Source organism: Rhinoderma darwinii, chromosome 7 (genome assembly GCF_050947455.1).
Source record: "Rhinoderma darwinii isolate aRhiDar2 chromosome 7, aRhiDar2.hap1, whole genome shotgun sequence".
Taxonomy (NCBI): Eukaryota; Metazoa; Chordata; class Amphibia; order Anura; family Rhinodermatidae; genus Rhinoderma; species Rhinoderma darwinii.
This window is the reverse complement of record NC_134693.1, coordinates 74681404-74706322: the sequence shown is the minus strand read 5'-3', so window position 1 is coordinate 74706322 and position 24919 is coordinate 74681404. Positions and strand designations below refer to the sequence as shown.

At 44.4% G+C, this 24919-nt stretch overlaps 1 protein-coding gene across 1 annotated transcript in view; it reads left to right on the top strand.

Moving 5' to 3' along the window:
• The window catches only part of GUCY2C (guanylate cyclase 2C), a 255706-nt gene that overhangs the window by 18363 nt on the left and 212424 nt on the right, over positions 1 to 24919 (top strand). The window contains exons 4-6 of the mRNA XM_075832286.1: positions 1947 to 2032; positions 4898 to 5009; positions 5113 to 5194. Of these exons, the coding sequence (XP_075688401.1) occupies positions 1947 to 2032; positions 4898 to 5009; positions 5113 to 5194 (280 nt within the window). The remainder of the gene's footprint in view (positions 1 to 1946; positions 2033 to 4897; positions 5010 to 5112; positions 5195 to 24919) is intronic.

Sequence of the window (24919 nt, the reverse complement as noted above, 5' to 3'; positions counted from 1 at the left end):
CAAATATAAACTTGATAAACATAAGGTATTCGTTGATATTTTGGCTAAAATACATAAGCCAGCATCCTGCGTCAAGGATCCTCATCGTCCTGCAAGGCCCTACAAACAAATCACTGAAAAGGGAATTAAATTTACTTAAAATCACTGAAAATGGCCATACTTACTAATATAAGGACAGGTTTAAAGAATGGGCTGTCAGTACTTTGTGTGGTGCACTAAGAAGGTGTTGGGCGGTACCCTGATCTAATAGTATGGACGTAATTTATAGGCCGTAAGCCAGCATGGTGCACTACACGTAACAGTGTGACTGGCACCTTTATAGAAGCCTTATCTGTGCGCAATGATAATACTGAGCAGCCACTCTCACAACTATCATTTATGAGGGGGTGGCTGCTCATCAGGATTTTGCACCTGTGCAATCTCCCTCTATATAGCATTGTGGTTTGTCTGAATCCTGCTGGGAACTGTTGATTGAACCTGCCCTTGTATCAATAAGGCCATGTTCACGCAGGGCAGATACGCTGCGTAAAAGTACACAACTTATCCACCCCGGAACCCACAGGGAATTCCAGACTAAAAACCGATGTAGTGCAGTTTTACGGGCTAAATGTCCGCTGAGGAAAACAGCGGTTGAAAAAAAAAAAGCTTATACTTACCCTGTTCTTCATAGTCATGGGAACGTGTCCCTATGTTGTCCTTGCAGTCTGGCCTTCTGGGATGACTCTTCAGTTCATGTGACTGTTACAGCCTTTGATTGGCTGCAGCAGTCACATGGGATGAAACGTTATCCCAGGAGACCTACCTCGACGGACAACAGAATATCCTGTCGCTATGACAACATCTGGGTGGTAAGTATAAACCTTTTTATTAATATTAAATTACAAAAAGCTTCTTTTTTCTAAGTTGCGATTTTTGCGGTGGAATCACAGCTTTTCCGCCGCAAAAATCACAACATTTGCTATTTCTTGCAGGTTTTACCTCCCCATTGAATTCAATGGGGAAAACCTGCAACTGAAAAGCAGCAATACCGAAGCATAAATTGACATGCTGCAGATTAAAAAACGCGCACTGCAGGTCCATTTCTGAACTTTTTTTGGCCTTTTTTTTATGCAGCGTGTGGATGAGATTTTTACAAATCTCATTCACTCTGCTACTCATGTAATACGCTGCCGATTTTCCGCAATGAAATCTGTTGCAGAAAATTTGCAGTGTTTACGCATCGTGTGAACATACCCTAAGGATGCTGAGAAGTGATCTATATAGAACAGAAAGTGTCAGTGTCAGTATGAGGATCATTGGCCTGAGTGAAAAATGCAAGATTTTAGGATTCGTTTTTTATATAGATAATGACCAAAAAATGTAAAAGAAAATCCCCAAAATGGAAAAAAATTATTTTTAACATAAAAACTTGATTTAAACAATAGGTAATTTTCTAATGACACATTCCCTTGAACCTTTTGTCTTTAAACATTCGAAGTCTTTTGAAGAAATATGAGATTGAGCTAAAAGAGTGTTTGATTCCCCCCACAAATCAAAAAAATAAAATCATTGTATACAGTAATATCATTAGGCAGCTATCAGATAAATGCAATATGACTCGGTATGGGAATCATGTACTTTGTGCCAAGAATGGAATAGAAAATCGAGGAAACATTTCTGAAAGGTTTTGTTTGGCAGAAACTGATCCCCCAAAAAATATGTCTCCCATACAGAGCTGTTTTATCGGCGTCTGAATGTGTCTTAACAAGAAAATGGGACAGACAAGTAAATATTTCCACATGTGTAGAAATCCATAGCTCCACTGCTCAGATAAATCGAATAAGATACATAGCACGCTGGACAAATTTAGAAAGCAAATTACTTGAGTATTACAAACATAACATGAAAACAGTGAATACAATTGAAAGTAAATAAAAATATTATTAACCTAATTTTTTTATGAATAGGTGCTTCAGGTCCCATAATACTTGATGAGATGGGTGACAGAGACCTAAATCTAACTCTTCTGTACACCTCCGTGACAACCAATAAAGTAAGTAAAAGGTGTCAAAAGCACAAGTATTGGAATGGGGTATGAAACGCTGAGCAGGCACTGTGTTATAATTGCATTTACCATACCTCCCAACTTTCAAGTATCGTAAAGAGGAACAACCGATGCGGCGCACGTAGCAATTTTTTTCCTTTTGAACCACGCCTCTAATCCCTCCCAATCCCTGCCCGTACACACCCGGTGCAGCCCACACACTATTATGCTTCCATAGTGCCTCCCACATAGTATAATGCCAAATAGCGGCCCCCACACAGTATAATGCCCTCTAGGTGCCACCATACAGTATAATGCGCAATAGCTGCCACCATACAGTATAATGCCCCCATAGATTCACCCATACAGTATAAAGCCAACACAGATGCCCCCATGCAGTATAATGCCAACACAGATGCCGCCATGCAGTATAATTCCCAAATTCCCCCATACAGCATAATGCCCCTATAGCTTCTCCATACAGCATTATGCCCCATAGCTGCCCCATATAGTATAATGCCAACACACATGCTTCATTCAGTATAAAACCCACACAGATGCCCCCATACAGTATAATGCCCCCATAACTGCTCTATACAGTATAATGCCCCCATAGTTGCCCCCAAACAGAATAATGCCACATAGCTGCCTCCATACAGCATAATGCTCCAATAGCTGCCCCATACAGTATAATGCCCCATAGCTGCCCCATACAATATAATGCCCCCACAGCTGCTCCATGCAGCATAATGCCCCTATAGCTTTCCCCATACAGTATAATTCCCCCACAGCTGCCCCAGTACAGTATAATATCCCCTTAGCTGCCACCATACAGTATAATGCCCCCTTAGATGCCCCTAGTGCCAGTGCCCACATATAAAGTTCCAGTCCATATATGGACAGTGACGACAGTGACTTTCTAGTGGGGTTCCCTCTAGGAGCGGAATTCCCGGCCAGATCATCGGCCACGCTTGGGCCAGGGATTCCGCTCCAGGTGGAGCCCCTGACGTCACTGTCCATATATAGACAGTGATATCAGGGGTTCCCGCTAGGTGCGGAATCCTCAGCCAGAGCATCAGCAATGCTCTGGCAGGGGATTCCACTCCTGGAGGAGCCACTGACATCACTGTCCATATAGGGACAGTGACGCTAAGGGCTCAGCACTTAAAGTAGCGCTGTGCCCGGGGAGTCCTCAGTGAGCAGAACTAATGCTGAAGGAGGGAGCTAACGGTTCCCTGCTTCAGCATTAGGTTCAACCGTATCTGCGTCCTAAGGACGCACATACAATTTACACCGGGACATAACCCCGGCCACCCGGGACAGCGGGACACCACCCAGAATCCGGCACTGTCCCACTTAATCTGGGATGGTTGGGAGCTCTGCATTTACTTTGAACAATTTACCCAGCATTATAGCCAATAGCATCCTAAAACAATCTCCATATCTGAAATGATTGCTGTTGAAATTGAATGCCTTAAAGTGGCTCTATCAGCCGTTTATAACTGCACTATCTTCTACCTAATCTAATAGGTGCTTTAATGTAGATAACTACTGGTTTTTTTTTTGTTTTGTTTTTTGAAAACGTTTATTTTTGACCAAGTTAAGAACATTTTAAGATTTATGCAAATTTATTCTTAATGCCCAACTTGGCGTTTTTTTTTTACTTTTGACCAAGTGGGCGTTGTAAAGAAAAGTGTATGATGCTGACCAATCAGCTTTAGACACTTCTCTTCATTCCAGCCCAGCTTGCGAAATCACTTCCTCCCACAGGTCCTTCACCGGAGCGACGAAAGAGTGAACAGACCGCCTCCAGCCGTGCCAGGACGTTTATCCGAATCTGCAGCAGCTGGAGGCGATGTCTGTTCAGTCTTCCATCGCTCCGGTGAAGGACTCACGAGATGAAGTGACGTCACAGCGTGATCTCGCAAGATCACGCTGTGCTGTAGATCAAGCTGGGCTGGAATGAATAGAAGTGTATGACGCTGATTGGTCAGCGTCATACACTTTTCTTTACAACGCCCACTTGTTCAAAAGTAAAAAAACGCCCAGTTGGGTATTAAGAACTAATTTGCATAAATCTTAGACTGTTCATAACTTGGTCAAAAATATACGTTTTTACATAAAAAACTTTAGTCATCTACATTAAAGTGCCTACTAGATTAGGTAGGAGATAGGGCAGTTCTAAACTGGTGACAGAGCCTCTTTAATATTAGACTGGTTGGCACCTCTGGGACCCGCACCTATCTCTAGAACGGGTCCCCCTGAACCCCGTTCTACCTTGCTCGGCTGCCACTCTGAGTTTGCTGAGCTACTCTGTTTCAGTAACTCCTATAGAAGTGAATGGGAGTTATGGAAACAGCGCTGTGCAAAGTAGAACCGGGTTCAGGGGCCCTGTTTTAGAGATAATCCCAGAGGTAGGACTCACATTTATCAGACATTTATGGTAAATTCTGTGGATATACCATAAATGTCCAAGTGAGAAAACCCCTTTGAATTCGTAAAACTGAAGATAATTCTCGAGATCTATGCTTTCACAGATTGGCAGGATGATTACGGGGGGGGGGGGGCAGCATAAGAAGAGAGGTATGAGAAGTTGCATTTCATATTTTGGAAATCACTTGCTAAGGCTCGTGTACATTGGGCAATTATCATAATGATTCACTTTTGAGTGATCGTAACGTATGCGGGGTAAGATCAATGATAAATGAGGACGTGACACTTGCAGAAACCCAGATATCCCTTCATTGTTCAGATCGGTGAGGTTCAGATTCCCACTAATCAGACATTGATTGGCAATAAAATCTAAGATGAATAACAATGAGGAAACCAAAAATAATGTTTCATTTACACCAAACCCTCTTAATTTTTGTTCAGTATACAGAATTTCTCCAGTTCGATACTGGAACTAATGAAACTACTCTACTAGACATTGCACCATCATTTGTATGGAAGAACCATAGACTTCCTAGTGATGTTCCTGGAAGTGGTAAGTTCACCTCAATTATCATGTGTTCTTTTCAATTATATTGAAAACATAGCCACAGCTATAAGTGAATATATAATGTATACTTATTTTTATTCTATTATAGGACCTAACATCATGACAATCGCAGTCTTCACCTTAACAATAGCTATTATACTTATTTTTATTATTGCACTTCTTGTGTTCAGGTAAGTTACATAGAGATGTGCTGTTTAGCCCTAAACATATGGAAACACCATGTTCCCTAAATAGAACCTCTGATTACCATTACCTGACAACATATTTCATTTCGTTTACTCTAGTAACATATTACACAAAAGCGTAGCTAGCAGATGGAGCGGGGAGGTGGTTGGCCCCAGGCCCACTTAAATGGTGGGGCCCAATGTTATAGTTATAAGGGCCGCAGCAGTCACAATTTCAACCAGGCCTTCAAGCCAGGGTAGCCCTTGGCCCCCAAACAACATCTGTAAGCGGCGATGCTAGCGCCACTTTTAACTGTATCGGCATCCTCATAATGACAATACAGTTGTGACCTATGGTTGAGCAGGGAGCCTGCGCGGGGACGCTGATTATGCAGGCCAGTAGAGGCCTCATCTGCTCCGCTCGTTGTGCAATCGTAAGTTAGGTGAGTATAAGTTTTATTATTTTCTGGAATCACTATTAGGCCCCATGCACACGAACGTGCTTTTGCGGCCGCAACTCCCCCGAAAAGAGAATTGCGGCCCCATTCATTTCTATGGGCCCATGCACACGCCTGTCGTTTCCATGGTCCGTGCATGGCCCAGGAGCCTGGACCGCAGAAAGAACGGATATGTCTTATTACGACCGTGTTCTGTGGTCCAGGCTCATAGAAAATAATTGACGTGGCCATGTGCACGGCCCGCGATATGCGGGCGGCTCGCGAGTGACACTCCGCGGCCGGCCGACCCGAAAATCATAGCCGTGCACATGGCTACGATCGTGTGCATGAGGCCTTACATTTTAGGAGGCACAAAGGTGCCTATTTTTATTTGGGGCCAAAAGCTAGGGTAGTTATTACTGTTTTGAGGCTGAAAAGGGCCATTATTACTTTGTAGGGGGCACAGAGGTGGCCATTTTTATTGTTTGTTGGGTGCAAAGGGGGCCATTATTACTTATGTTGGAAGCATAAACGGGGCTTTTTTATTGTCCTAGAGGCAAAAAGGGGGTATTACTATGTGGCCTTAGGGGGCTTTATAACAGGGTAGGGGCACAAAAATGAGCATTATTACTGTGTATAGGGCACAGAGGTGGGCATAATTACTGTGAGGGAGCACACAATCTTCACTTGTGTCAATAAAGGTGAACTGTGCATGCGCATGCACAGTTAGATAGATTTACATTGTATAAGTTAAAGGTGCTGACGCGTGGACCCATAAGAAGAAAAAGTATACTGTAGGGTGGAGTGCACCTGCACCCACAGATTGAATTATATCTTACAAGTCAAAAGTGCTTGACCACACGCTTTTGACTTGAACAAGATAACCCTATCTGTATGCGCATGCGCTGTTAATGTATATTTACATGATGTGAAGACTGTGGATACATCTGCGCAGACACACAGACTTACACTTGATTGGTCCAGCGATATCAATCTACCATCTGACTGGAAGTAAGGTCATCAATAGGCTAGAAGCGCCGTCAATAAAATCAATGTGAGGCATGAATTGATAGGAACTGTCTGATTGGCTCTATTTCAGGCAATCCCTGCTATGACGTAGATGGAGTTTATAAATACTCTACGTTTTCTAAGAACGTTGTCATTAGCCCTGTTACGTCTAAGCACGCCCTTATATCGGCAACATATGTTGGGGGGATACCCTTAACTATAATTTCAACTACTCATGAAGTGCATAAACTGTGGGTACAAACTTGAGCAGGGTCACTAAGTCTTATTTTGAGATCCTTGATTGCCTAATATGCAATGTACTCCTCTGGGATCTCTCTTTTGTGGTTGTAGCTAATATTATCCTGCACACTGCCACGCGAAGTACCTATAGATCCCTATAACAGATCTGTAGGCATTCTGTAACACCTCTGTAATACGCCATTCAATCCATTATGACAATTTTTTTTTTGTGCATTCTTATGGAGTGTGTGAATTAAAAAATGTTTGCGTGTCTATTACACATATCTGTAATACAGTGGTGTGCATGAGGCCTTCCTTCTCTGTAGCCTCCGCAGTCAGTGTCTTTTCACGCCTTCCATTATTTCAGTCAAAAGTAACTTTCCCTACATGTGAGACAGACATTATAACCAGTGGTAATTGTGTGGTGGGAAGAAAAAGAACCAAAACGTGCTCCACTAAAGGTTATTTTAATTCAGTAACTTTTTATTTGCATTTAAATTTAAATACAAAACATACAAAGACTACAAAAACCCCAACCCATCCCTTCCGTCCAGAAACGTTCCAATATATTGCTAAAATCAGATGCAATGGTACAATCCGTCCATATAGACATAGGATAAAAAGTTACAATCAGCAGCACATAGTAGTAATTAGAACAAACCACATATATATATATATATATATACACATACATATATATATATATATATATATATATATATATATATATATATGATACAGCATTATGTCTAAGCAGTCATAATCCTATGAACATTATATTTTAAAACAATTTCCCATCCCAATCCAAGAACAAGTCGTAAGAAAGTGCCCTAACAACAAATTCCAATATCCAATATTGTGCTATAAGTTTTTGCGCCATATATAACAGTTTGGCAAGCATTAGTTACCGTGGTCATCAGATCCTCCACATATCCCAGAACACAGCGGTGTCATATCTATGTCAACCCAGAAAACCTCACTGATAATTTGAATCACATCTGGCAAAAAATTCCCCAGATCAGGACAAGACCAGAACATGTGTAACATGCCCGCAGAGGCTTGATTTCATCTAGGACACTAGTCCAACCTAGCCACGATGTCAAATAGGAATTAAGGTGTCTTTTATACTTTGTGCAGCAAATATAAATAAGATAATCTGTGGGCCTCACTCAGAGATAACTGTGGTACTCTCTCAATAAATTTCCCTCCACTGATTGTTCCCTCAGTGGTCCTATCTCCCACACCATGTTTCCGCAGCTAAGACTTCAATGGCTAACAGGAAGAGCATTGGAGACATTGCACAACCCTGCCTTGTGCCCCTACTCAACACGATAGTCAGTCAAACAGCCATTTTTTCTTATTTTGGCTCTAGGACCATAGTACAACAGTTGTATCCAGTAAATAAATTGGTCCCCTACCCCAATTACTTAAAAAAACAAAAAAACCTTCCAATGGTACACCCACTCCACACTATTAAAAGCCTTAGCGGCATCCAGAGAGCATGTTACTCTATCACCTGAGTTATCAATCGGAACATGCATATTTAAATACAGTCTATGAATATTGATAGCTGTAGATCGAGCAGGCATAAAGCTAGATTGATCCGAGTGAACAATAGTGGATATTACCTTGGATAGACGGATAGCTAAAACTTGGCCTAATAGTGTAATATCAGTAGCGAGCAACGAAATGGGTCGATAAGAGTCCGGTAAAAAATAATCTTTACCAGGCTTGTGTAAAATGACTAAAACGGCGTTCAACATCGTCCGGGGTAAATGTCTGGTGACAGAAGCTTCTTGAAAAACCTCCAATAATTAGGGATGTAAAATCCCACCAAACTTTTTGTAAATTTTCATATGGATGCCTTCAGCCCCGTGGATTCATTATTTGCAATAGGTGCCAATTGTGAGTGGGCCGTTTAAATATTCCCTATCGCTCACAGATAATGAGGGCAGATTAAGAGTATGAAGAGATCTGATTCCTAGTTTACACTAAGCGAGATTCATATAGATGGGCGTTAAATGTGTGAAATAAAGGCAACATTTGTGTAGTATTAAACACGGTCTTTCCCATCCCATTTTGCAATCTGGAGACATAGGAAGGGCCAGTCTGCGTCCTTGCAATAAGTGACAAAACATGACCAGCTTTTTCCCCCTCCTCATAATATTTTTGTTGTTGAAATGCCCGTTTGGTTGTAGCTAGCTCAAGTTTATGAGTAGTATATGCATCCTGCACTACCTGCCATTCCAACAAGAGGTCATTACTTCCCTGTTCTATAAAACGCTGTTCCAACTCTTGAACCCTCAACCTCAAAATTTCTTCGAATTTATTTGTTTTAAGCTTAATTCTGCTGACAGCTTGAATAAGTGTTCCCCTCAGACACGCCTGGAGAGCATCCCACAGCACATCAGACGACACCGTACCTTCAATATACCTAAAATATTCCAGCAAGGCGGATTCCACTCACGAAAGATACCCGGAGGGTTAATACCAATGCTGAATGGTCAGACACAACCCTAGAATCATAATCAATAGATATCAACGTCTATAAAACAGTAACTAAGCCCATGGCAAAATTCGATACGCGATAATGAGTCATGCGACCTGCAGTGACAAGAAAATTGGCGTTCCCCCGGATGACGTCTACACCATAAGTCAATTAGCGACAACTCCTGCATCAACTCTCCAAAATGAGACAAGTAATCGGACGCCAGGTTCCTTTCATTATGGAGGTGATCCCAATAGGGTTCTATCACATTATTAAAATCCCCTACCATTAGATTTGGAATGACCGGCATAGCGTTGACCTAAGAGACTATCTCTCTAATAACCACAGGAGCGTATGGAGGCAGAATATATACAGAGATTAGCAAATATTCAGTGTTATAAATTTTACAGTGAAGACAGACATACCTGCCTTCCTGACTTTGTGGCACCGATTGCCGTTTCAGAAAGCCTGAGGAAGGGGTAATACCCGAAATGTTGCTACTCACCTACTACTGACACAGTGGTGTACTATTCTGATATGGAAAAAAAAAATTATAATTACTTTTTTACACCAATTTGAAGTGCCAACTCACTTCTATTTTTCTCCTCCTGTCTCAGTCTCTGTTTATTTTGATCCAGCCATCGAACCACCCCTCTAGGGTTCTCAAAGAAATGCGTAGTATCCAATGCTGCAACTTTCATCCGAACTGGGAAAAGCATCGCATAGGGCACATCCAGGGACCTCAAACGGTATTTAACATCCAAAAATTGCGCCCTTCTCTTTTGAACATCTGCTTTGAAATCTGGATAAAAGGCAACACGTTGGCCGTTGACTGTAATATCCGGTCGGTGTCTGGCAACTTTAAGAATGGCATCCGGTCCTTCTAATTAAGTAATTTAATCAGAACAGGTCGCGTGGAGCACCCTGTGGTAGAGGTCTTGTGGGAACTCTGCACCCTTTCCACAGCATACAGATAAAACTTCAGGACCAAAAAGATTTTTTTTAAGCCATTCCTCAAAGTGGTTAGTGGGCTTAGACCCCTCCGCTTTCTCCGGTATGCCCAATTGCCTCAAACGATTTTCCAGATCGTCAGTCTTAGCAAACAAAGTGGCAATTTGTTGATTATGTTTGCGATTGTCAGCAATGAGTGAGGGTAATTTATCTTCCACCTCACCCACCGGACCCCCCACCTCCACAACCCTTTCATTAACCTTCTTCAAATCATGCCTCATAAAGGACAGATGTTGTCTGAGAGATTACATTTTAGAGTCCAATGAGACATTACACCGGGTCACTGCCTGTAATACATCCTTAAGAGTGGGTTCATCACAGGACCTAAGATTGCCGACATTCTCATCCTGAGTAAGTACAGGGGAGGTGTTAGTACTCACAGCCCTGGTGACAGCAGGAAACAGGGTATCGTCAGTATCCCTGCAATTATCATACTCCAGCACATCAGCCACATCCACAGGGAGTGCCTCAAAGCAATTAGGCACCCCCTTGCAAATGCTGCCAGTTTTGCAGCTGCTCCAGCATCCAACACCTTACGTGCTCTGGTGCCTGATGCTGGCGTACCAGCGCCATTTTGTCCAGCCTGGTCCGTCGATCCCGCCAGCTCTTTCGAGCGTTTCCCGTGAGCACCCACCATGATAATAACACCAGTGGTAGCAGGGAGCGATAGGGAGGTCAGAGAGCTAGTATGTCCGCTCTGACAACGTAGTGGTGCCCGGGGAGCAGGTAAAATTAGCAGTGGTAGTGGAAGCTCCATCTCCTTGCTGCTGCACACATGTCCAGCCATCACTGAAGGTTATTAATAGAGCACTGCCTTTTTAACCCATTAGTAACAGCCCATAGGTGTTTTTACGGCAGCCACTAACAGGCTTTATTCCGATGCAATTGCCTTATTACGGCGCTGCATCAGAATAAAGAAACACAGCGGGGAGCAGGTAAATCTCCCTGCTCTCAACTACTGGAGGTAGCTGAGGGCTGGGAGCAGACCTGCTAGAATGGGCGAGATCTAAATAAGTATTGATCTTGCCCGCTTAACCCCTCAGATGCGACGCTCAAAGGCAAGTGCCGCATCTGAGTGGTTTTGGAGGGAGTGGGCCCCCTCTCTTACCCCACCGGCACCCTGTGATAAGATGGCAAGGTGCCGATGTCTTCTATGGCAGCCGGGGGCCTAATAAAGGCCCCCAAGTCTGCCAGAGGCATGGCCTAACATGGACAGGCAGTAATACACTGCAATACATAAGTTAAAAAAGTGATCAGATGATCGCACAGTAAAGTCCCCTAGTGGGTCGAATAAAAAAGTAAAAAAAAAGTTTAATAAAGTTAGTAATAAGTAAATAAAAATCCAAAGTGAAAAAAATGAAAAAACACTTTTTCCCCTTACAAAATGCTTATTATTAAAAGAAAAAAAATAGTTAAAAAGTTACACATATTTAGTATCGCCGCGTCCGTAACGACCCCAACTATAAAGCTATTACATTATTTAACCCGCTCGGCGAACGCCGTAAAAAGTAAAATAAAAATAAAAAGAGCTTAAAACACATCAAAGGGATCGGATTGTTGAAAGGCATCAGTCAGGAGAAGGGTACCAAAGAAATTCCAAGGCATTAGATATACCATGGAACACAAGGAAGACGGTCATCGTGCAGTGAATTACATTTGGAACAACGGTGACATTACCAAGAACTGGATGTCCCTCAAAACTTGATGAAAAGGCAAGATGAAAATTGGTCCGGGAGGCTACCAAGAGGCCTACAGCAACATTAAAGGAGCTGCAGGACTTTCTGGCAGGCACTGGTTGTGTAGTGCATGTGACAATAATCTCCCGTATTCTTCATATGTCCGGGCTGTGGGGTAGGGTGTCAAGAAAAACATCCAAGCCCGGCTATGTTCTGCAAAGACCTAGATCAAGTCTGCCAAAAGCATGTGGGAAAACGTGTTATGGTCTGATGAGACCAATATAGTACTGCCTGAAGGAACGTTTAAGAAAAAATAATAATAATAATTTTAATAGATATGTTACGTTAAAAATGGGCTAATAGCCAAAAGTAACTACGGTAACAGACATAAGCAATAAGCACCAAGATGAATGCGAGAGTGCTAGCAACAAGAAGCAAAACGCTCCATACAATCGTCTCTAGCAACCCCTCTCATACACCCATATAGTGATGATGCACATTGCCAGTAATCCAATCTGACTGGAACAAACAGTGTCCCAGTGTCCCTACGTGTTTCTGCACTCTATTAGTATAGGAGTACATCCTCTAGGGATACACATGCAAACAGGCGGTCCTTTGATATATTTTAGTACTAAGCCTAGTTTGCGTTTCTGTATTGTTTAAAGAGTATGCCGGACAGCACTTAGAAGTGCTGTATCGTGTCTCCCAGCGTGCGAATGACACTGATATCTGGCTGCTCGCACGCCGGGAGAACCGCCGAGTATATAAGGACTAGATCCCGCCCATAACAATCGGCGTCATCAGAGGACCGCAGCCAGTCAGGATTCAATACGTCATAACTGACGTAAGTGACTGGGAACGGCCCCACTGTCACTGAGCCGCCAATGAGATCAGTGGGATGTACTAGCGTCCCTTGTTCCTAAGGAAACCAAAGCGGCTTATTTCTAGTTTTCACTGGAGATCTGCACAGAAACGATTTGCTATACACGGAGGTATGAATCCAGATCAGCAAATAATGCAAATCACACTAAGAGGGGAGAATAGGAGTAGTTAGTACATATAGAATTGGGAGATAACCTCTGGAAAAGAACCACGAAAGGAGAGAGGGGTCTTTTGAAAAATGTCACCATCTAAAATAGGCATAGGTTATAGGAAATACGTTGATGGCATAATTGTTCGCTGGTGACCTTAATAATACTGGTTAAGAAACCGTTCCATTCCGTCTCCAGAACAGTAACACTTATTAATGAGGACATCCATTAATCTTATTAATGAAACATGTGAACGACGTATATTCATTCAGACCCATCGGTTTCATCGTCTCCATCCTGAAAATCCACTGGGCCACCTTTTGAAGGATGCGTCTATCCCAGTTTCCACCTCTAACCGGTGAGTGAACCTTTTCTATGCCTTGAAATTTAATCAACCTTTAATCTCCCTGATGGACATTCCATAAATGTTGAGAGATGGGAGTGTCAGCTTTCTTAAACCCTTAGTGTCTAAGCCTGTTTTGGCCTTGTGGACACAGCCGATTTCTGCAAATCTGACATGTGTTACTTTATGTGGTAATAACTCCGGAATGCTTTTGTCTATCCAAGCGATTCTGAGATTGTATTCTCGTGACATGTTATACTTTATGATACTGAAATTTTTTTGCCATTAAATTCAATATTTATTTGTAAAAAACACAAAAATTTAGAGAAAATTTGCAAAAATCTGCATTTTTCTAAATTGTAATGTATCTGCTTGTAAAACAGATTGTAATACCACACAAAATATTTACTAGTTAACATTTCCCATATGTCTACTTTATGTTTGCATCGCTTTTTGAATGTCCTTTTATTTTTCTAGGACGTTACAAGGCTTAGAACTTTAGCTAGAATTTCTCGCATTTTCAAGAAAATTTCAAAAGGCTATATTTTCAGGGACCAGTTCATTTCTGAAGTGGCTTTGAGGGCCTTATATATTAGAAAGTCCCCATAAATCACCCCATTTTAAGAACTGCACACCTCAAAGTATTTAAAACGGCATTCAGTAAGTATTTTAACCCTTTAGGCATTTCACAGGAAATAAAGCAGATGTAAAGTAGAGGTGAAATTTACAAATTTCAATTTTTTTTTAAATGAAATTCATTTGTAATACATTTTTTCTGTAACACAGAAGGTTTTACGAGAGAAACGCAACTCAATACTTATTGCCCAGATTCTGCAGTTTTTAGAAATATCCCACATGTGGCCCTAGTGTGCTTATGAACTGAAACACAGGCCTCCGAAGCAAACGAGCACCTAGTGGATTTTGGGGCCTCTATTTTATTAGAATATATTTTAGGCACCATGTCAGGTTTGAAGAGGTCTTGTGGTGCCAAAACCGTGGAAACCCCCCAAAAGTGTCCCCATTTTGGAAACTACACCCCTCAAGGAATTTTTCAAGAGGTATAGTGAGCATTTTTAGCCCACAGGTTTTTTGCTAAATTTATTGGAACTGTCTGTGAAAATGAAAATCGATGTTTTAGTTTTTACAAAGAATAAAGGAGATTTGTAAAGCAATTTCTCCCAATTACGGCAATACCCCATATGTGGTAATAAACTGCTGTTTGGACCCACGGCACGGCTCAGAAGGGAACGAGGGCCATTTGGATTTTGGAGCGCAGATTTTGGTGGAATGGTTTTCGGTGCCATGTCGTGTTTGCAAAGCCCTGGAGGGACTATAACAGTGGAAACTCCCCAAAAGTGACCACATTTTGGAAACTACACCCCTCAAGGAATTTTTCTAGGGGTATAGTTAGCATTTTGACCCTTTACGGTTTTTGCTGAATTTATGGGAATTATGCCGTGAAATTGAAAATCAAAATTTTTTCTAAAGTGTCGTTTCAGCTCAGATTTTTTCACTTTTACAATAGATAAAGGAGAAAAGACACCCCAATATTTGTAAAACAAACTCTTCTGAGCACATCAATACCCCATATGTGGTAATAAACCGCTGTTTGGACACATGGCGGAAGTTAGAAAGGGCGAAGCGCCATTTGACTTTTGGAGCTCAAGTTTTGCTGGAATGGTTTGCTGCCCCATGTCACATTTGCAAAGCCACTGAGGGGCCAAAATAGTACAAACCCGGCAAAAGTGACCCCATTTGGGAAACTATACCCCTCGTGGAATTTATCTAGCAGTATAGTGAGCATTTTGACCCCACAGTTTTTTCGCTGAATTATTGGAATTATGCAGTGAAAATGAAAATCTACATTCTTTCCACTAAAATGTTGAATTTTTTTCATTTTCACAAGGAATAAAGGAGAAAAAGCGCCCCAACAATTGTAAACCAATTTCTCCCGAGTACGGTAATAACCCACATGTGGTCATAAACTGCTGCTTGGATACACCACAGGGCTCAGAATGGCAGGAGTGCTACTTGGCATGTCGATTTTGGTTGATTGTTTTTTGGGCGCCATGTCGCATTTGCAGAGCCCCTGAGGTACCCGTACTGTAGAAACCCCTGAGAAGTGACTCCATTTTTTAAACTATACCCCTCAGGGTAATCATCTAGGGGTGTACTGAGCATTTTGATCCCACAGGTGTTTCATAGATTGTATTAGAATGAGGCAGTGAAAATGAAAAAAAAAAAATTCTCACAAAAATATGTAGTTTTGCACCCAAATTTTTTTTCCACAAGGGTTAATAGGAGAAAAAACAACACATAATTTGTTACCCAATTTCTCCCGAGTACGGCAATACCCCATGTGTGGCCCTAAACGGCTGTTTGGGCACATGGCAGAGCTCAAAATGGAAGGAGTGCCATGTGGCTTTTAGAGCACAGATTTTGCTGGACTGGCGTATGGGCGCCATGTCGCATTTGCAGATCTCCCTTAGGTACCAGAGTAGAGTGTAAAACCCCGAGAAGTGACCCCATTTTGTAAACTACACCCCTCAAGGCATTTATCATTTACCTGGACATATGACAGGGCTTAGGAGTGAAAGGCGCATGTGAGACCTATTTTGGTGATTTTCGCAGCATTAGCCCACAATGGCAAGGCTCTGGGGTCAAATAGTAAAACAAACCCCCAAGTAGTGACCCCCATTTTGGAAACTGCACCCCTGAAAGCATTTTATTAACGGGTGTAGTGGGCATTTTGACCACACAGGTTTTTTTTTCTATAATAAATGAATGCTCAGTGGATGGTGCAAAGTGAAAATTGCAAATTTCCACAGGTATGTGCCATTTTAGTGCACAATATTTTGTGCCCAGTTCATGCCACTGAAAACAAATACCTCAAACTGTTAAGCGGGTTCTCCCAGTTATGGCGATGCCATATATGTGGACGTAAACTGCCCGTTGACGAGGATTGCGAGCTTGCGTTCTTTTGGCCAAAATTACAACCAATACCCCATGTATTTTCCATGTTTACTTGTATTATATTTACTACTTTTTGGACGCAGCCAGGTCTTCAATGCTGGGAGAGCATGGTGTGTTGCGGTCTGGCATAGCAAGCAGGGCAGCCCGCTCTATGTACTATCATGGCGTTACAAATAGGCTGTTACCAGGCTATTTAGGCTGTGCCTCATGATTTATGCATTAGCCCTCCATGTTTTACACACTGCACCCACACTTCATGCATCACTCACATTCCTGACCCTTTTAGTACTGCCCCCAATATTTTACACTTTATTCACCACTCACTATACTCAGTACTGCCCCCTATATTTCACACATCTTATTACTACTTGCACATTATACACTATTCATTTACTTTTTACTACATATCCCATGCACCACACGCCACTCCCCTAAAGGCTAGTGGGAGTGGCTATTATTATTTAAACACACCTGTGCACTTTCCTTCAGCAGCATTTTTGACCTGGCTGCGTCCTGTTGGGATTATACCTGCCCAATTTGTAAATATGGCCATTTTTTGTGTTTTTAATCTTATTATATGTCCCACTTTTTTTCTGTGGTTGAACTGCCCGTTGGGCACGCTGCAGGGCTCAGAAGGGAGGGAGCGCCATTTGGCTTTTGGAGCGCAGATTTTGCTTAGTGGTAGTTTTGTTTGGGGTTTTGCTGGTATTTCAGTTTATGATGTGGGGGCGTATGTAATCTGTGCGGAGAACATCAGGGTATATGTAAGCTGTGCAGAGTATATCAGGGTATAATAAGAGGGTATAATAATGGGGTAAATAAATAATAATTCATAGATATGTCGCACTGATAAATGGTGCCCGATCTTATCTGCTTTTGGAACAATCTGCTCATTTTGCATCGCCATATTCTGAGAGCCAGAACTTTTTTTTTTTCTCCACCGGAGCTGGGTGTGGGCTTATTTGTTGCGGGACAATCTGTAGATTTCATTAGTACCATTTTGGGGTACATGCGATTTTTTTGATCACTTTGTATTTCATTTTTTTTGGCAAGCAAGGTGACCAAAAACCTGCAATTCTCATTTTTTTAAAATTTTTTTTTACGGCGTTCGCCATGCGCTATGAATGACAATTTTACTTTATTCTGCGGGTCGGTACGATTACGGCGATACCAGATGTATATAGTTTCTCTTATGCTTTGCAGCGTCTGCACGACAAAATCACTTTTGTTTCAAATAATTTATTTTTTGTGTCACCATATTCTGAGAGCCGTAACTTTTTTATTTTCCGTCAAAAAAGCTGCTGGAGAGCTTGTTTTTTGCGGGACGGGCTGTAGTTTTAATGGTATAATTTTGGGGTACATGAGACTTATAGATCCCTTTTTTTATTCTGTTTTGCGAGGGGTAGTGACTAACAAACAGCGATTCTGGAATAGTTTTTTATTAAAAAAAATTACGGTGTTCACCGTACGGGTAAAATAGCGTGATATTTTTATAGCTTGGGCCGTTACGGACGCGGGGATACCACATATGTGTACTTTTTTTTTGTGTTTTTTTGTTTTTCCTATAATAAAAGACTTATTATAGGAAAAAAGGCTGTTATAGTGTTTTTTTAAACTTATTTTTTTTCATGAAACTTATTTTTTTTAACTTTTTTACAACATTTTTATTAACTTGTTTTAACTTTTATTGTGTCCCACTAGGGAACTTGAAGGCATGAAGCCCTGATCGCTATTCTAATACACTGCACTACCTACATAGTGCAGTGTATTACAGCTGTCAGCTATTCACTGACAGCAAGCCTATTAGGTTTCGCCTCCCATCGGAGCCTAATAGGCTTCCATACTAGGAAGCGATTGTTAGACTACTGTTGCCATAGCAACCATCAGAAAACCCGCGGGTGCCGATGGTTGTCATTAGCAACCATAGGGTGCGATCACTTAGATGCAGCGATAGCTGCATCTAAGGGGTTAATCGGCCGGATCGGAGCCTAGCTCCGGTCCTGGCCGTTAGAGCACGATGTCAGCTGTGACAAACAGCTGACACCCGTGCCCGTGGCAACCATCGTGGTTGCCGACAGGCTACAAGACACTACGATGCATCTATCGCGTTGATCGATGCATCAAAGGAGTTAATCGGCCGGATCGGAGCCTAGCTACGGTCCTGGCCATTGCAGAGGGGTGCCGGACAGCTGATTACCAACGGTGATAGCGCTGGCTCAAGCTGAGCCAGCGCCATCACATACAACACATCATGGAGCTGTGATTGGTCAGTCTGCTTTGACTGACCAATCACAGCGATCGCCGGCAGGAGACCGCTGTGAATGGTCACCTGCCGTCTTACTGTGCTGGTCCACTGTCATAAACAGTTGACGGCACAGTTCTGTCACCTTGTCCTTTGACAGGGTGACAGTTTTTAGCCAGGACGCACCGGTACGCCCTGGTGCCTTAAAGCACTTCAATGCAGGACGTACCGGTGCGTCCTGGTGCGTTAAGCTGTTAATGATGTCACATATGTGTAACATCCGTGGTCGCTGAACACGAACTCCTTCCATCCAGACGACGCCTTTCTCTCCAGAGATGTCTGCACATACGGCCGACCTGTTCCTAACTGACCACCAGGGTGCACTCGCGAGCTGAGTCCAGACTTAAAGAGGCTCCGTCACCAGATTATAAAATCCCTATCTCCTATTGAATGTGATCGGCGCTGCATGTAGATAACAGCATGTATTGTGTTTTTACCAACTGGGCGTTGTGAATAGAAGTGTATGACGAAGACAAATCAGCGTCATGCACTTCTCATCGTTCCCACCCAGCTTCTTTCACTGCAGACACACAGTGTGACGTCACCCACAGGTCCTTCAACCTTGGCGTCGGACAAGAGAAGACACATCGGCTCCAGGCGTCCGAAAGGGTACAGTTGAATCTGCAGCAGCATTACCGTGTGCAGGTAAGCATAGTAAACTCCCTAGAGATGAGCATATTACCCTCTCGGACACCTGGAGCCGATGTATCTTCTCTCGTCCGACGCCAAGGTTGAAGGACCTGTGGGTGACGTCACGCTGTGTGTCTGCAGTGAAAGAAGCTGGGTGGGAACGATGAGAAGTGCATGACGCTGATTTGTCAGCGTCATACACTTCTATTCACAACGCCCAGTTGGTAAAAACACAATACACGCCCAGTTGGTAAAAACACAATACACACCCAGTTGGTAAAAACACAATACACGCCCAGTTGGTAAAACGAGAAAACACGCCCAGTTGTCCATTGAAAAGCTAATTTGCATAAATCTAAAATTGCTCATAACTGCCGATCACATTCAATAGGAATTTTATAATCTGGTGACAGAGCCTCTTTAAGAAGCCAGAGCGCACACATGTGGGAGATTTAGCTGATTGCTCCCAGAGCACCCTGGGCTATAAGAAGGTCTCAGTCCCTTCCTCCCACGCCTGAGCGTTGTTGTCGTATCCTAAGTTTGTCTTGCAAATGGTCCCCTAGTGTTTCCTGCTCCCAGTGTTCCCTGTTCCTGTATCCTGTAACCTGTATCCTGATCTAGTGCCGTGTTGAGCTGTTGCCATGCTGTGCTGTATACCACGCCTGTCCTGCTATTCCACGCCTGATGTCTACCTGCTGCCTAGTCCCAACCAAGCCTGCCTTGCTACTGTCCGAGCTGCCACAGGTACCCTATATGAACTATAGACTCTGACCTGCGCCCTGTTGGCCAGCTGCCATACCACCAAGGCGGTTTGGCTCAGTGGGTCCACGAACCCCACGTGACAGTATGCTCAGGCCATGGACCCCGCTGGTCGATCCAAGACCATGACGACGTCACAAGAGATGCGGGCGGATATGCTAGACCTCCGGTCTCGACAGGACCAACTCCTCCAGGCCTTGAAGATTCACGCATGCATGCAGGAGGCACGAGCTGCCGTTCCTCCTACTACACCTTCTGGCAGTACTGTTCATCAGACTACACTTCCTGGCAATGTTGATTCTCGTTTTTCTTTACCACTTCCTGATCGCTATGATGGAGACCCAAGTACCTGTCGTGGATTTTTCAACCAGTGCCAGATCCACTTGAGCCTGTATTCAAGGGCATTTTCATCTGATGGCTCAAGGGTCGCTTTCATCATCTCTCTTCTTACTGGCAAGGCCCTTGCATGGGTGAACCCTATCTGGTAGAGATAAGGACCAGAGACCCGTGACTTCCGGGGGTTCCTCCGGACATTTCGCACAGTGTTTGAGGAGCCTGGACGAGTCTCCTCTGCTGCGGCTTCCTTGCTGAACTTACGCCAAGGAGACATCTCTCCGGGCAAGTTCGCCATCTACTTCCGCACCCTGGTGGGAGAACTGTTGTGGAACAATGAGGCCCTGGTGGCTACATTCTGGCATTGACTGTCTCCTAAGATTAAAGACGAACTTGCCGCTCGAGACCTGCCATCGACCCTGGATGACCTCATCCTCCTGGCTGCCCGGATTTATAGACGGCTCCGAGAACGGCTCCAAGAGGTTCGTCAGGAGGAAGGCCTTCCTAGTCTGGCCCCTACCTTGCAGCAACTCCTGCCGTCCTCAGATGCCGATCCTCCTGAGGAATCTGTGAGGATGGACCAATGTAAGCTATCCAGGAGAGACAATGCAGACGAACTTCGGGACTCTGTCTTTTTTGCGGCCTCGGAGGCCATCTTGTGCATCTGTGTCCCCAAAGGCCCCAAAGCCTAGGGTTGGTAGGAGAGACAACCTTGGGTAAAGAAGGACTTCCGTCTAAATTGTCCATATCCGTGACCATAGTGTCCGGTGAGAAAACACATCAGGTCTCTGCATATCTGGACTCTGGATCCGCTGCTAATTTCATTTGTAGAGACCTGGTGGATCTTCTCCAATTACCTACTACCCCTCTGGAGAGACCGTTGATGGTTGCATCAGTAAATGGACTACCTCTGCCAGACCCAATTGTAGCTGTGACCAAGCCGCTCCGGCTCCAAGTAGGGGCTCTCCACTCCGAAACTTCTACCATTCTATGTCCTGTCCAAGGCCGTTAACCCTGTGCTGCTGGGCCTGCCTTGACTCTGAATACATGCCCCAGTCCTGGACTGGAACTCTGGAGATGTTCTCCAGTGGGGCCCCGAGTGTCACAGCCGATGCCTGGTGCAGATTTGTTTGGTCCAGCCTCTTCTGTCTCGATCATTGGCAGGATTGCCTGGTCATTATGCTGCATTTTTGGATGTCTTCAGCAAAAGGGAGGCGGAGACACTGCCCCCACACCGGGCGTATGACTGTCCTATCGAGCTGATCCCTGGTGCATCCCTTCCCCGTGGTAGGATATATCCTCTCTCTTTTCCAGAGACTCTGTCCATGTCCACCTATGTTAAGAAGAACTTGGAGTGGGGCTTCATACGGAAGGAGCCGGGTTCTTCTTCATCAAGAAAAAGGATGGCTCCCTGCGTCCTTGTATTGATTACAGGGGTCTCAACCAAATCACGGTGAAGAATAAATATCCATTGCCGCTGATCTCTGAATTATTTGATCGTATACATGATGCCAAAACATTTTCCAAACTAGACATGCGTGGGGCTTACAACCTAATCCGGAATCGCCAGGGTGACGAATGGAAGACTGCATTTAACACCAGTGATGAACACTATGAGTATCTAGTAATGCCCTTCGGCCTGTGTAATGCACCCGGGGTCTTCCAGGAGTTTGTTAATGACATTTTCCGTGACCTCCTTTATATTTCTGTTGTGGTCTATCTTGATGACATCTTTATTTTTTTCTCCAGATCCTGTGACTCTTCAGAGACATGTCCGTTAAGTTTGCTGCGGTTAAGAGAGAATCGTCTGTACGCTAAGTTGGAGAAGTGCGTGTTTGAAAAGGATGCTCTGCCATTCCTCGGCTACATTGTCTCGAATAGAGGTCTCAAGATGGATCCTGAAAAGGTAAAGTTTGTTCTGGAATGGCCACGCCCTCAAGGCTTGAGGGCCATACAGCGCTTTCTGGGATTCACCAATTTCTACAGACAGTTTATTCCAAACTTCTCCTCACTGACATCTCCTATCTCTGACCTCACTAAGAAAGGCATGACGCCAAGGTGTGGACTCCTGAGGCAGAGTCTGCATTCAATAGCCTGAAGAGTGCCTTCACGTCAGCTTCTATCCTCCATCAACTCGACATTTCTCTACAGTTCTCACTGGAGATGGATGCATACTCTGTCAGTGCTGGTGCACTCCTGTTCCAGAGAGGTTCCAAGGGCAAGTCTATGGTATGTGTATATTTCTCTAAGCTCTTCCGCAGAACGCAACTACTCGATTGGGGATGGGGAGTTACTGCCCATCAAGTTGGCCCTGGAGAAGTGGAGACATCTACTAGAGGGCGCAGCTCATCCCATCCTGATTTTTACGGACCACAAGAACCTCACTTATCTCCAGACGGCCCAATGGCTGAATCCTCGTCAGGCCAGGTGGTCGCTGTTCTTTACCAGGTTCCAGTTTGAGCTCCATTATCACCCGGCCGACAAGAATGTGAGGGCCGATGCCTTGTCCAGGTCTTTCGAGACAGAGGACACCATGGAGATGCCACAGAACATTATTGATCCGTCTTGCAATGTCTCTGTCAATCCCCTGCAAGTTGGGGACATTCCTCCAGGGAGGACTTTTTTGCACCTGGCTGACTGAGGGAGAATCCTCCGCTGAGGACACTCCTCTAGACTGACAGGTCACGCGGGGACCAGTAAGACCCAAGATCTGATTACATGTCATTTCTGGTGGCCCACGCTGCCCGTCCTGCTCAGTGTGTGCAGCTAACAAGGTCGCTCACTCCAGACCTGCTGGCCTGCTCCAGCCATTGCCTGTGCCCGATGCTCCCTGGCAGCATATAGCTATGGACTTTATTCCTGACCTGCCTCTCTCTGTTGGATGCAGTGTTGTCTGGGTAGTGGTGGATTGATTTTCGAAGATGGCCCACTACGTTCCTCTGACCGGTCTTCCTTCTTCTCCTCAACTGGCCAAACTTTTCATCCAACACATCTTCCGCCTGCACGGCTTGCCGCAGCATATTGTGTCTGATCAGGGGGTTCAGTCCACCTTGAAGTTCTGGAGAGCCCTCTGCGGACTCCTAGGTGTAAAGTTGGACTTTTCCTCGGCCTACCATCCTCAGTCCAATCGTCAGGTCGAGAGCATCAATCAGATCTTGGAGAACTACTTACACCACTTCATCTCCAAGCAGCATGATGACTGGGTGCAGTTGCTTCCGTGGGCTAAATTCTCATACAGCAATCACACCAGCGAGTCCACACCGAAGACGCCTGTCTTCATTGTCTACGGCCAACACCCACAAATTCCTCTCCTGGTGCCTGATACGTCTGAGGTACCAGCCTCTGACTCGGCTTTTAGGGATTTTCTGCAGATCTGGCAGCAGACTCGATCCTCCATTCTGCTGGCGGCGACCGCATGAAACGGAAGGCGGATACAAGGAGAAGAGAACCTCCTCAGTTTCTTCCTGGCACGAAGGTCTGGCTGTCCTCCAAGAATATTCGACTGAGGGTGCCATCGTACAAATTTGCTCCCAGGTTCCTCGGACCCTTCGTGATCCTACAGCAGATCAACCTTGTTGCCTAAAAGCTTCGGCTGCCTCCTACCCTCAAGATCCCCAACTCCTTCCATGTCTCTCTCCTGAAACTGGTGGTTCTGAACCGCTTTATCAAGACTCCTAGCCCTGCGGTTGACTCCAGCGGTCCTTCAGACACCTTCGAGGTTAAGACATTAAAAAAGTAAGAGGAAGAACCTTTTATTTAGTAGATTGGAAGGGGGTTGGTCCAGAAGAGAGGTCCTGGGAGGCAGAAGAGAATCTCAACGCTCCTACCCTCATTAATAGGTTTCTCTCTCATTCTAGTCCCAAGAGGAGGGGGCATAAGAGGGGGAATACTGTAACGTCCGTGGTCGCTGACAACGAACGCCTTCCATCCAGTCGATGCCCTTCTCTCCAGAGATGTCTGCACATACGGTCGTCCTGTTCCACAGTGACCACCATGGTGCGCTCGCGAGCTCAGTCCAGACTTAAGAAACCAGAGCGCACGCATGTGGGATATTTAGCTGATTGCTCCCAGAGCACCCTGGGCTTTAAGGAAATTCTCAGCCCTTTCTTCCCACACGTGAGCGTTGTTGTCACATCCTAAGTTTGTCTTGCAAATGGTCCCCTAGGGTTTCCTGCTCCCAGTGTTCCCTGTTCCTCTATCCTGATCTAGTACCGTGTTGAGCTGTTGCCGTGCTGTGCTGTATACCACGCCTGTCCTGCTACTCCACGCCTGACGTCTACCTGCTGCCTAGTCCCAACCAAGCTTGCCATGCTACAGTCCGAGCTGCCACAGGTACCCTATTTGAACTACAGACTCTGAGCTGCGCCCTATTGGCCTGCTGCCATACCACCAAGGCAGTACGGCCCAGTGGGTCCACAAACCCCTCGTGACAATATGTGATCTCGGATACGTCTCCTAAACTCCCTGATGGTTTTTCCTATGTATTGGATATTACAAATA